Below are 13,745 nucleotides of genomic sequence, written 5' to 3' on the forward strand. Positions count from 1 at the left end.
AATAAGCAAAAAAAAAAAAAATGCAAAAGGGGTAAATACATAGCTGTTCTGGTTAAGTGGGTAGAGACTAGGACTGCTTTCCTGTCTCCTGTCAGTCTTCTGAGGAAAGACATCAGAGCACCATGTGAAACCACTCATTTATTTTAGTGACCTCACAGGGACAGAAGAGCAAAAGAACTTGTCCAGTGACATCCCTTGAGCAGTATGGGCCTTCTCACTGCCCGAGCACATGTCTGACATAAGAAAAAATGCTGCCTACCAGCTCTGCACTGAGAAAGCTCAATGCAGGCACTACTGGGATATCCTCTAATCCCACTTGTTATTCAGGAAATGTGAGCAGGCAACAAATAGCTAGAATGTGTTCAGTGACATAAAAACGTGGTCCATCTTGCCACAATACCTGTGACCCTGAAGTAAAAAACACTACTTTGTTTCATATATTCCCTGGGCAGCGGGAACACACATGAAGCAAGAGTCCTTGGAGAAAGAAAGTATAAAGAAAAACACTTTGGATTTCCTTTTATCACTAAGAAAGTTAAATCCAGGCTGGGGTTGTGGCTCAGTGGTGGAGCACTCGCCTAGCGTGCATGAGGCCCTGGGTTCAATCCTCAACACCACATAAAAATAAATAAATAGACAAAATAAAGGTATTGTGTCTAACCAAAAAGAACTCTCTCTATAAAAAAAATTTAAAAAAGAAAGTTAAATCCTCCTTATTCTTCAGGTTTCAACTTTAATCCCACCTCTTCCCTGAAATCTTCCAGATGTTCCAGTCCAGTTTCTCTCCCTCCTTGAATCTTCCACAATACATATTTTCAGTCCTTATCTGGCACTTAAATAACAATACAACTTCCACATGTCCATGTCTTGTTTCCCCAGGTTTCTCAAAGGACAAGGCAGGTATTTTATGTTTAAGCAGATGGGGGCTCACTCCCAGGAGGTGCCGGCAGAGGCTGGCCTGGCTGCAAGACCTTCCCAGGCCAAAGCTTGTATTTTACTTTATTACGTGCCCCTGTTCGTCTAGCATGGTGCTCCCCAGATGCTCAGTGTGTGTGCTCGGCCTGCACATGGCTTCCAGAATACCTTCTCTTGCTATTCATGCTCCCCACTCTCGTCCATGTGTCCGTCTCTGGGTTGTAGGCCTCCACAGTGCTCAGCCGTAGCTGGCCGTCATATCCCCCGATGGCATAGAGAAGCCCGTTCACCACAGCCACACCCACCCGGCTGCGGGCTGTTGTCATGGGATGGCACTTCTCCCAGCGATTGGCGACGGGATCGAATACTTCCACCACATTCAGGGAATCACCTGCATAAAAATTTGCTACTCAAATTAAAACAAATGAGACCACTTGTTTAGATCATAGCTATTGGGCATTGATTATATGGAACAGTTGACTTGATTCTATTAGCTCTCTTCCCATAGAATTACTCAGGGCCCAAGTGCCCCATGCAGAAATTTTAGCCATGGTAAACTCTGATTTTCTTTAAGGAAAATCAGAATCACATAGGAAGCATTTACTTTATTGAGATAGTACTTTTCAGTTACCATCACCTGCCTAAAGTCAAGGATAAAGCAATTGGACACAGTTTCTCTAACTCAGGAGGCATGATCAGAGGGAAGAGCATGGATCCCAATGCCAACTTTCACTTCCTGATGAGTAAACCTAGGCAAGTTGTTTTGTGTCCCCATTCTGTTTCCTACATGAAATTTATGGCACAGCTGCCATGAGACTACATGACAGAATAGATACAGTTCCTTGCATGGCTCTAGAATATACTTAGTGCTCAATAAATAATATTCACAGCAGTAAGAAATGATAATTCCAACTCTACCCTTTTTGATCAGGTTTTTATGACAATCAATTAAAATAATTCCTTCCTTGGTATATGCTGCTTTGGGACACTTAGTACTTGCTACACTCCAGTATTCACTGAGTTAACAACTTACTTCTTTTGGTCATATGGTTAACAAGCAGAAGACTAGTACCCACCTCTCCTTAGCTTTCTTTTTTTTTATTTTAATTTTTTTAGATGTAGATAAATACAATATCTTTATTTGTTTATTTTATATGTGGTGCTGAGGATCCAATCTAGTGCCTCACATGTACTAGGCAAGTGCTCTACCACTGAGCCACAACCCCAGCCATCTTTAAGTTTCAATTAAAACCAGAATGGCTCAGGACTGCCCACCAGCTCTTACTGAAGAGGACAGGGCCCATGGGGCATTTCTGAAAACCTGACTGTATGATACAAGAGCTGCCACTAACACAAGACTTGTGAGTGCTTCACAGGAGGTGATATATAGGGGTGAAAGTAAGAAGGATTACTGATAGTGGCAGAGTAGCATATTTGGATAATCTTCCTTTTCTTGGTAACATTCTCAAAGTCTAACTTCAGAGATCCATTGACTCAATGTGAATAGTCTGATTATAAAACTGGGTCTCTGTATCCTGGCTAGGGCTGAGTAAATGCTATAGCTAATGTGGTATTAGTGAAGCATGATGCTTCGGGAATAGGACATTTGATTTCTAGTCTTTTCTCTGCCCAAAGCAACTTGTGTGAACATAGTGAAAGTTATCTGGGCCTCAGTTTCCTCATCTGTAATGTGAAGAGGCTAGGCCTCAAGGATAGCTTAAGGCTCCTTAGCACTGACATTAGGATTCAATAGTATGAATACAGGACAAGTGCTAACCACAGAGCAATTACATCAGTCAGGGCAGGGGAGGTAACAGCACAAAGGAGAGAAAGCACAATGGCCAGGTAGGTTGACTGTACTTCTTTCTTCATGGAGCCCCAGGTAGAGCTCTGCAAAGGGGAGTTGCAAGATACCTGCTGAGTTGAGGCCTCCCACAGCGTAGATAAGCCCAGCAATGGATGTGCAGCAGCGAGGCCGAGTTCTGAAAGCGGGTAGGTGTGGCCGGCGCTCTGGCATGAGGTGATAGTCCTTCGCTTCATCTACAAGGTCCCTGGAATAACATGCAAGGTGCTAGGACAGGAGGTATCCTCAGCCCTCAGTCCACAGATGCACTTCTGAGCCTGGCTTCTCCACCCTCAACTGCAGGAAAACCTGAGAGAAGTTTTCTGGAAAGTTTGGTCTCAAAGAATCCAAGTGAGATCTCAGGAAGCCATGTACAACTGTTGAGACATGCTCAAATTGAAGGAGCAAGACAAATAAAACTCACCTCAGCTAGCGTAACCAGAACAATTGTCTTCTAATAAGCATAGACTGAGGAGTTGAGAAAAACAGGGTGTTGGCTAAAACAGCTGGGCTAGGGGAGGCTCAGCAAGCAGTCTGCATCCTAATGCTGGCTAGATCTACCTCTTTCTTTCCATCCCATGACTGAACCACAGCACACACCTTGTAATTAATTATCTCTCACCTGCACTGTGACTGCAGCCACCAACTGTTCTGGATGGATTTCCCTGCCTCCAATCTGCTTCTGCAGCACCCCCTCTACACTAGTTTATGCTGTTCTTCTAAGAACTTTGATAGCTATGCATTGCCAACAGCACTGTTCACACTCCTCAACAGCACTCTTGGGACTGCTGGTCACAGGGTGTCAGCTACTTTACATCTTCTCACTATCTGCACCAAGCCACTGACTTTCTCCTGAACCAGTTGATCTCAACTAGGTGTGAGAAAATGAAGGAGAGCTGTATATGTGCAAAAATCTTGTCAGCAAAGGAGGAAAAAAATTCACTGCTGTGGGTATGACAAGCAATTTGGAGGATGGACATTTTTCTCTGCTGCTCTAATTTTATACACTACGTCATGTCATCAGTGCTTTTCTCTGGACAGAAGTGTCCCATGCCAGTAATTTGTCCTCCCCTCACCCATCACTTAGATGCAAAGCCTACACCCACAGCAGGACAGTGCACTGACCCATATTTACTGAAAGGGTTAAGAGCCGCAGGAAGTCCCATTTGTACCACCAGTACGGGCAGGGCCAGGGCAGGGAGTATAGATTGCTTGTACACTCACAAGAGCTCAGTGGATGAAGACGCTGGAGTATACTCAGATAATTTAGGGGAGAAAAGCCCTTCTGCCTTGATGCTCTCACATGTACATTTTTCTGCCCACAGTGTAAGACTCAGGCTCCTTCCACTTCCTCTTCCATTCTAGACAGAGGACAGATCAATCTGTGTGCCATGAATTAGAACACTCCAAATCCTTCCTCCCCTGAGCTGGACTAGGTGGCCAAATCCTCTTCTCTGCATAGACCCTCAGCATTGTCCTGTGCAAGTCTGCCCTTGCTCACCTGCATTTGTGGCAGCAACGCACCAGGTCATCTTGCTGCACTCGATCCGACAGGAACTGGGGCCGGCAGAGAGGCAGGCGAATATTGGACAGCAGCTCTGGCAGGCAGGGCCCCCTCTGTTCCCGGTCATATCTGACCCAGGCCAATGCAGCTTCAAAGACCTAAAGAATGGGTGTTGTGGCAGCAACTCAGAGGATACACCCCTACCCCCAATCTCAAGCCCTCCACTTCCTATACTGAAACCCATCAACGTTTCCTCCTAGTTGTCTCCTGAATCTACTGCTCTTTCTCCAACTCCCAGCTACTCTATTTGGCCCAGTCTTTTGTAATGCAAACTGTTATTCTAACAGCTTCCTAGATTTCATTATGATTTCCTAATGACAAACTGTCAATGATACAATTTTCATTCCTGCATCACAACAAAATGCCTGTTTCTCTCCTTTCCTGCTGCTCCTGTACCCTACCCCCTCTAAACTCCCTCTACACCTCCCTCTACTCTAGCTAAGCTGGGCCCTGATTCCCCTGTTCTGTGAACATCTCCTAGAATGTCCTCTCCTCTCCTCCTTTTTGTCTAAATGTTTCTCTCCTTTCTCTAAGGCCTAGCTTGAGATCCATGCTCTCCAAGGGTCCTTCCTTAATGGCCCCAGCCACAAAATTATCTCCCTTTAAAAACTGGGCTGGGTTGTGGCTCAGAGGTAAAGCGAGACCTTGGGTTCGATCCTCAGCACCACATAAAAATAAATAAATAAAATAAAGGTGTTAAAAAAAAAAAACTTAGAGCCCTTACAATGCATCACTCAAATAAATGTGAGCTGCCTCAGTCATACTAATTAGCAGAAGAGCTAGGGAGAGAATATCCTATTCTTGGAATAAGGCTCCACTCTTCCCTTCTAAATGATGGTGCCCATACTGCCAAACCCAGGGGTCACTTCCAATCACTAATTAATATCCAGGAGTCAAGGACTCTTAGACATTCAGGAAATTAGATAAGTTGTGCCTAACATGCAACAGTTTTCCTCCCAGACTTGGGGCTCCTGGTGAAGCCCAGCTCCACGGCAGGCCACGTCAAGGCCACGTCAATATTTGATATTCAATCAAATATCCCAAGGGGCTTGGCCTTTGGTTAGACTTCTCTATTGACCAAAGACAGAGGCCTTTCGGCAGTGAAGATCTTGGTGCCTGCAGGGCCAGGTCCAAACTCCTTATTCTCACACTCAATGCCCTTCACTGCCAGCCCTCCCCACCCTGTACCCAGATATGACAGCTACTCATCATTCTCTTAAGGCAACTTGCACAATGCCTCAGGAACAGAAAGCATTGTCTTTTGTTCCTCTCTGGCTACCAACACCCTATGTTCTCATTTTAGTTTTCCTGAACCATTCCAATAAGATCTGTCTACTTTGTCCTTGGAGGATCCTGTGGTTGCCCGAACCTCTCTCTGCCAATAGCCTCACCTTCCCTGAGGACTATAACTGGTTTTATCAAGAGCTTCCTGTCTTCCACAGTTTCAAGTAAATGAGCACTAATCACCACCTCAACCCTTCAGTTCAGGAATTGACTCCCATCAGTCTTTGACACTGTTCCCCTACCTCCTTCTCAGCTCCCCATATCTAGCCTATTTCCTTGTCTCTCCACCAGCATGGGCTCCATGGGTTATTATGTAGGTGCCCCCAATTCTCATGCCACATTCCTCTCTCAGTTACACTCATCTGGAAAAAAAGATCTCTAACCCAGTAAGATCTAGTTCTTCAAGTTCAACTCAACCCTGTTCTGTACTGATATCAGTACATGTGGCTGACCACACAATGGAGCTGATCAGTTTATTTTAAAAATTTTACTATAAATTTGCTTCTTTTTCTTTTTTTAATTAATTTTTTTTGGTATTTGTAGATAAACAAAATGCCTTTATTTTCTTTGTTAATTTTTATGTGGTGCTGAGAATCAAACCCAGTGCCTTGTGCATGGTAGGCAAGTGCTTTGCCACTGGGCTACAGCTATAGCCCCAAATCTGCTGCTGCTGCTGCTTCTTCTTGTTTTTTTTTTTTTGGTTTTTTTTTTTTTTTTTTTTTTTGTGATGCTGGAGATTGAACCCAGGGCCTTTTGCAAGCACTCTACCAACTGAGCTATATCCCCAACCCCACAAAACTGCTTCCTATCACCAGGTGTAGTGGTGCACACCTTTAATTCCAGTGGCATAGGAGACTGAAGCAGGAGGATTGCAAGTTCAAGGCCAGCCTTAGCAACTTAGTGAGACCGCATCTTAAAATAAGAAAAAGGCTGGAGATGTGGCTCAGTGGTAAAGCATCTCTGGGTTCAATCCTCAGTACCCCCCAAAATAATAATAAAATTAAAAAAATGCTTCCTATCAAGCCCTCTTCATCTGCCTGGCAGTGTCCATTTACTCTCCCATAGAAGACTGCTTCATATCCTTTCATCTCTCCTCACCTTCCTCAGAAGAGAATGCCAATAAGAAGCAGCATCTCAAAAAAAAAAAGCATCTCCCTCTGCTGTACCTGGGTGTGTGCACCCCAACCTCTCCTCCCTGCATCTGGGTGTGGATGGCAGTGCTCCTATCAAATACACATTCCTTGCCCTAAACTCTGTCTCTTTTCACTCTAAAATATCACCTAGTAACTATTCTTCCATTTCTCTACCTGTTCTTGTCTCTTCTGGAAAAGTCCCATCAGAGTCAAGTATGTAGTAATTTCTTCCACCTTAAGAAAAACAAACCTCTCCTGACTGCCACAATGTTATCCTCTTCCTCAGAATAATACTCTTTCACAAAATTATCTAAGCTTATTATATCCAGTTCATGGCAATATCATTTCTGATAGTAAATACTGAAAATAGCCCAAATACCCAAGAATAAGGGAAGAAAGTGGGGTTGATAAAATAAACAGAATATTATTTAGACACTAAAATATGCGAAAAATTTTCATGAAAAATACTTATAATAAAACTATCTGTCTATATGTCATGATCTTAATTTTGTGAGAAAGAAAATAACAGAAAACACTGATGGAAAGAAGAGCATCCACTGTGTAACCTGTGCAAACTGCCACTGTGTCACCGACCTGTTCCTCTGACTTTACATTCAGCTCATCCCGGGACAGGAGCTCGAGCACATCCTCCAAGGGCAGGGCTAGGAACTCTTCCGACATGGACACCTCCACAAAGTGCTGGTGGATGAAGCTGTTGGCTGCGTCATACAGCACGGCACACATCATTGTCTCTGCAAACTGGCGCACACCCAGGCAATTTTTTGGGTGAAGCCTTTTGGCATAAGAACAGATGAAAAGAAAAAAACCAGAGGCAAGAAGAATGTTTGATTATTCTAAGGGTGGTTCTGGGTAGAGGTACAGAATAAAAAAAAATTTGGCCTCAATTTTATTGGAAACCCCTTGTGACACCAGGTGCACCTCTCTGGTACTCAACATCAAAAGTATAAAATAAAGATGGATTATCCTCAAAGGCCTTTGCTTCTTGGACCTGGTGATCTGCTTCAAGGTGGAATGGGCTCTCGGGAAGTCTTGTGAGGTAACTATCAGAGAAGGCCCTGAAGTTGTAGACAGACAAAGGCTCTGTGGACGTAACTCTTCAGTTCTCTGAAGAGTTAGGTCCACAGAAACTTTGTCTGTCTAAAAAAAGAATCCCAATGTTAGAAGCATCATCTCTCCCCATGGTTTAAACTCATTCTACAACTTCAGGGCCTTTTCTTGGTGACCAGAGGTAGGGTAATGCTCTAGACCGTCAACCAGGAACAGCAGCAGCTGTATGTGGCAGACGGGTTTCCCAGCACATGGCTCTCCTGCCCCCTTCTCTGACAGTTACTGCACAAGACTTCCCAAGAGCCCATTCCACCTGGACACAGATCACTAGGCCTGTACTCGCCTATAATCACCGTTCAGCATCTTTTAGTGTCTACTAGTGTCTGAATTCACTGTTGAAAGTGAAGACCTTGAAAGCCCCTAGGTGGTGCTGTTGTCCCTTGGCAAAGCTGTGAGAACAGCCAACTTAATCCTTCAAGAACAAACCGTTCTTCAAGTTTTATGGGAACTTGAAGAACTTGAAAACTGGTCTGTGTCCTTAAACATAGAAATGAATAGGAAAGGGCTGGGGCTGTGGCTCTGTGGTAGAGTTCTCGCCTCACATGTATGTGGAAGGCACTGGATTCAATCCTCAGCACCACATAAAAATAAAATAAAGGTATTGTATCCACCTACAACTAAAAAAAAAATATTAAAAAAAAGAAAGAAATGAATAGGAAAGATAGTTGTATCCTACATATCCCCATGTACTCCTCCAGCCTGACCCAGAAGTCATCCCAAGGCAGGCACAAGCCTGGCTCTGGAGCTACACTGTCACTATTAAGTCTCCATCTACAAAACCAGATATGGTACCATTGAAAACATTCACCTTTCACCTAGCAGATGAATGCCCCTATATGTGAGGCATCACTACCAGTTATCATGACTAAAAGCACACATGCTTGTGAGTACCACACAGACAAAATGAGGACAGCAGGTTGGGTCCACATAGCAGCCACTTGAGTTGGTAGAGTAGGAATAGGGAAGGGGAGGTCAGCTCTAACAGGTGATGAGGTTCAAAATGGCAGAGCTGAGGCAGAAGGAATACTGGTCTTAAGGCAAGGGACCCGGTGATCAGAGGAGGCTCAGGTGAAGGCTGGCCTAGGAGAGCAACATGCAGAGAGATGCTCTTTCAGTTCCACCCTGTGTGTATGTGGCCTAGAATTAACCCTCACCCTCAAACCTCTGGTGGTTAAAAGACCTTTACCTTATGACGAGGCTGCTCAGCCTCCTGAGAGGGGAGAGAAAAAGCCTTCTTATTTGTTATGTTACAAGGTCAAGGGAGAACCATGAAGCCCATTGCCAAGCACCAGAAATGAGCAGGGAAATGATCCATGGTCTTTATCCTAAAAAAAAATTATAATGATTGCTCCCAGTAGATGAAGGGAGACAGAGAATTATAGGAGGTGAAATGTGGGTGGGCTCTAAAGAGCCTAAAAGGGAAGGCAGGAAGTTTAAGAAATTTAAGGAGGAGGAAGTAGCCAAACAAAGATGGAGATGGTTATGGAATAATAATGAATGAATTAGTTTAGTGAGAAAATTAGCTAAATTAGCTAATTTCCATGTTGATCATATTGGAGAGGGAAGATGAAAAGAGGAACATGTCACAACAAGGGAGAGGGCAGACACGGCAAACTGTGTTCTGCAAAGGCTGATCTCAAAGAGGTGGGCACTGTTTGGTAGTGATTTCAAGAACTGTCATCTCTGCAGAGTAACCTTCTCTCTCACTTCACCCACTTCATAAATGCTATATGCACCAAGGACAGCAAACTGGCAGGGATTTTAGAAAGGGGATGACCATGCTCCCCACTACACCACCTCACCGTTCTCTGAGGAATGTGCAGCAGGCGTCTTTGATGCTTTGCAGCTGCAGGAAACTTGCTCCCATGAGCAATGACTGGACATTTTGCTGGTCAATGGCAAGGTTGCCGTTATAAGCAAAGTTGATCAGAGCCTCCAGGGCACTAAAGGAAAGAAGGAAAGCCATGAGAAGTTCTTCAGAGAGGAGTATTGTCCCACAGGTGACTCCAGCCTAATGAACTGATCTGACTACCTGGACAACAGATGTGCCCTGTGTAAAAATCCATTTACCCATGTCCTTTGAGACTCTAAGTGAAATAACTACTTCAACACAGCCAAAGACTCGCTTTACTTAGCTGTCTTCATTGTTCAAATAATTTTACTGCAGAAAAATTATCTAGGTTAGGGTGGTAGCTCAGTGGTAGAGCACTTGCCTTGCAAGCGTGAGGCACTGGGATAGATTCTCAGCACCACAGAAAAATAAATGAATAAAAAATATTGTGTCCATCTACAATTAAAAATAAATTAATTGGAGCTGGGGATGTGGCTCAAGCGGTAGCGCGCTCGCCTGGCATGCATGCGGCCCGGGTTCGATCCTCAGCACCACATACCAACAAAGATGTTATGTCCGCCGAGAACTAAAAAATAAATATTAAAAATTCTTTCTCTCTCTCTCTCCTCTCTCACTCTTTAAAAAAAAAATTTAATTAATTGATTAAAATTTTTAAAAAAAGAAAATTATTCACAAACTCACTATTGAAAATGTCAACGGTGACCGTTTCAAAGTTTGTTTTCAGTCTCTGTTTACCTATATGCACAAATTATATGGCTATAATCATAAAATACTTATCAAACCCTTTCTTATATTGCTATGCTGGCTTCATGTTTATTATTTTTGGTAGCTGCTATATGATATTTCAACATTGGAAATGTGCTACAATTAATTGCCGTTACTGGTAGGCATCATAGTGGTTACTGTCTCATTGCCATTATGTTTTAGATTATTATTATTGTTTGGAGGTAAATTTCTAGAATGAGACTTCAATGTATTTATTTATTTATTTGCCTCCAGTTCACACTGAGAATCAAAGTTAAATTCAGCCATAGGGCTGGATGAGTTCTGACCCCTCTCTATCTCTCTGACCTCATTACCTTCTACTCTTTTCCTTTTTTAAAAAAAAAAAAATATTTATTTTTCAGTTTTTGGCAGACACAGCATCTTTATTTTATTTTTATGTGGTGCTGAGGATCGAACCCAGCGCCCCGTGCATGCCAGGCGAGCGCGCTACTGCTTGAGCCACATCCCCAGCCCCTACTCTTTTCCTTTTGTGCTCTGTTCCAACAACCTGTACACACTCTCACCTCAGATCTTTTGCACTGGCTGCTCCTTTTGTTTGGAGGGCTGTTCTCCCATTTGGCTCATTTTCTTACCTCAGTTAAGGTCTTGGATCAAATATCACCCTACCACCTGGTCGCTCTGAAATGACTCCACCCATCATTCATTAACCTGTACTCTGCTTTACTTTTCTTATACCATGTTCACTCCCAGCCATACCATTTATGTACTTGCCTCAAACTGTGCATACCATAGATGCTCAGTCAGTTTCTGTTGATGAAGCACTTGGATGTACACAGAACTCAGCATGGCTTGTTCAGACACAGACCTCAGAGAAGAGTGCACAACTGCCCTGGAGACCCACTGCTGTCTTTCCTTACTAGTAGTGGCCTGAGATTCCTGTCTTGCAGTAGGTACAGATTATCCCCAATCATCCAGAGGTGACACACTTTCTCCTAGATTCCCTTTCCCTAGGTCTCACCACTATTAAGATTAAGAGATGAGGTAACATATAATCATATGTTACTAGCTAATGGGATAACCTTGGGCTGGGGCTTTAATTTTTTGATCCATCAAATAACCATAAAATTCTGCCATATTCTAGACCTATTGTCCAATACAATAGTCATTACACATGACTACTTAAATTAAAATCAAATTTAAAATTCAGTTCCTCTGTCTTACTAGTCACATTTCAAGAGCTCAACAGCCATCTGTGGCCAGTGGCTACCATTTTGGACAGCACAAAAAGACCATTTCCATCATTGTAGAAAGTTTTAATGAATACTTTTCTAGAATACCGAGAAGGAAAGTAAATGAAGATATTTATTGGAAGAATTATTTTGCCAGCTAATAAATAGTTAGCTCAAAAAAGTATAGAGAGTAATACACTATCAAACTGATATCCAGCCCCAACTTATAAAAATATCTTGGACTTTAATAGTAGAGTAAAAATAACATCAAAACTCCTTCATGGGGACTGGGGATATAGCTCAGTTGGCAGAGTGCATGTCTTGCATGCACAAGGCCCTGGGTTCTAATCCTCAGTACCACATTAAAAAAAAAAAAATCTGCCCTTGGGGTGGACTCAGCAACACATTAAAGGCAATAAAGGAGGAGGGAAAAAGTATTTCCTTAAAATTCCCTTCATTTGAATTCTGTCTCAAGCCACTGGCTGAGATTCTAATGTGTTTACTAATCATCTATTATCTGTATGAAGATGCGTTCTTAGATACCATATCCTGTTATATGATACAGGTCCTCAAATGGTCCCAAGCATAGGGTAAAATTGTGCCTGGAAAGCAGCTGGTAAATCCTAATGGTGAACCAGATCAATGAAATATCTGGTTGAAATATATGAGGAAAAAAAAAATCCTAATAGCAGGATTTAATACCTTGGATCCATTCCTTGCATTACAATCTCATCCTGCTTGCACTCCATCATATCATTTGTAAACATAGCATGGAAGTACGGGATGGAGGCTGCTAAGACGATCCGGTGAGCACTGAATTTGTGGTCCCCGATCTGTGGGCAAAATAAAATACAAAGACATATTGAGGAATGCAAACATAAAATCCCAATTTGGCCCTCCCACAGCTTACCCCTTTGCCCATTGCATCACAATCAAGGTTTATGATGAAGACCTGGAAATATTTTAAATTCAACATACAGTAGAAGAATGTAAACAATTCATTTAAAAAATACTTATTTTTTTAGTTATAGATGGACACAGTAACTTTATTTTATTTTTATGTGGTGCTAAGGATCAAACCCAGTGCCTCATGCATGGTAGGCAAGCGCTCAACCTCTGAGCCACAACCCCAAACCAACAATGCATTTTAATGAGGTGTTAAATGATTAAAAATGTAAGCCTGAATGCTTCCAGTGATAAGTTTTTACTTTAATGGCATTCTCCAGTGTATCCCTCTCAACTCCTCAACCAACTCAAATACCTGACTCCTTCAATGCTAATCGCAACCTCAGTTTTATTGGAAGGAAGATGGATGCTAGGTATGGTGGCACACACCTGTAACCCCAGTGACCTGGGAGGCTGAGGCAGGAGGATCACAAGTTCAAAGCCAGTCTCAGCAATTAGTAAGGCCCTAAGCAACTTAGCAAGACCCTGTCTCAACAAATAAAAAAAATGGACTGGGGATATGGCTCAATGGTTCAGTTCCCCTAGTACCAAAAATAGAAGAAGGAGGAGGAGGAGGAAGAGGAGGAGGGGAAGGTGAAAGAGGAGGAGGCAGAAGGAGGTGGCAGAGAGAATACACAAACTGTCCAAGAACACTGGAGCTCCTAACAGTATGTTCTTCAATAAAAGTAAATATATAGTGGAGGTAGAGATGAGGAGAAATGAGACCAGACTTGAATAGGGGCTGTTTGTGAAGACCAATGACAGAGCATGATGCACCATAGGCTCAAAAGTTGGCGGTGGTGGGTGGGTAGGGGGTGCTGGGGCACCAAGCAGGCTGTGGTAGACAAGGAACAGTCCACAGCACCTCTGCAAAAAATAACTCTGGGGCTGGGGATGTGGCTCAAGCGGTAGCGCGCTCGCCTGGCATGCGTGTGGCCCGGGTTCGATCCTCAGCACCACATACCAACAAAGATGTTGTGTCCGCCGAGAACTAAAAAATAAATATTAAAATTCTCTCTCTCTCCCTCTCTCTTTAAAAAAAAAAAAAATAACTCTGATAGCAGCCAGCAGGAATGAACTGTGTTGCAGACAGGTCAGTGATCTGTATAGCCCAAAGGGACAGAAG

At 43.1% G+C, this 13,745-nt stretch overlaps 1 protein-coding gene across 4 annotated transcripts in view; it reads right to left on the reverse strand.

Moving 5' to 3' along the window:
• KLHL18 (kelch like family member 18) overlaps window positions 1–13,745 on the reverse strand; it is a 53,479-nt gene that overhangs the window by 11,937 nt on the left and 27,797 nt on the right. For 3 of the 4 annotated variants that reach the window (XR_014020945.1, XM_081285247.1, XM_081285245.1), the window contains exons 2-7: window positions 12,377–12,507; window positions 9,670–9,810; window positions 7,334–7,532; window positions 4,260–4,420; window positions 2,830–2,966; window positions 1,084–1,321 (exon numbers count right to left, since the gene is read on the reverse strand). Coding sequence is in view for 3 of the 4 variants with exons in the window: in XM_081285247.1 (XP_081141373.1) it covers window positions 1,084–1,321; window positions 2,830–2,966; window positions 4,260–4,420; window positions 7,334–7,532; window positions 9,670–9,810; window positions 12,377–12,507 (1,007 nt within the window). In the remaining variant the exon portion in view is untranslated. The remainder of the gene's footprint in view (window positions 1–1,083; window positions 1,322–2,829; window positions 2,967–4,259; window positions 4,421–7,333; window positions 7,533–9,669; window positions 9,811–12,376; window positions 12,508–13,745) is intronic. The other variant, XM_081285246.1, reaches the window with a different exon arrangement.

This window comes from Spermophilus citellus (genome assembly GCF_964194105.1).
Source record: "Spermophilus citellus genome assembly, chromosome: 3".
Classification (NCBI taxonomy): Eukaryota; Metazoa; Chordata; class Mammalia; order Rodentia; family Sciuridae; genus Spermophilus; species Spermophilus citellus.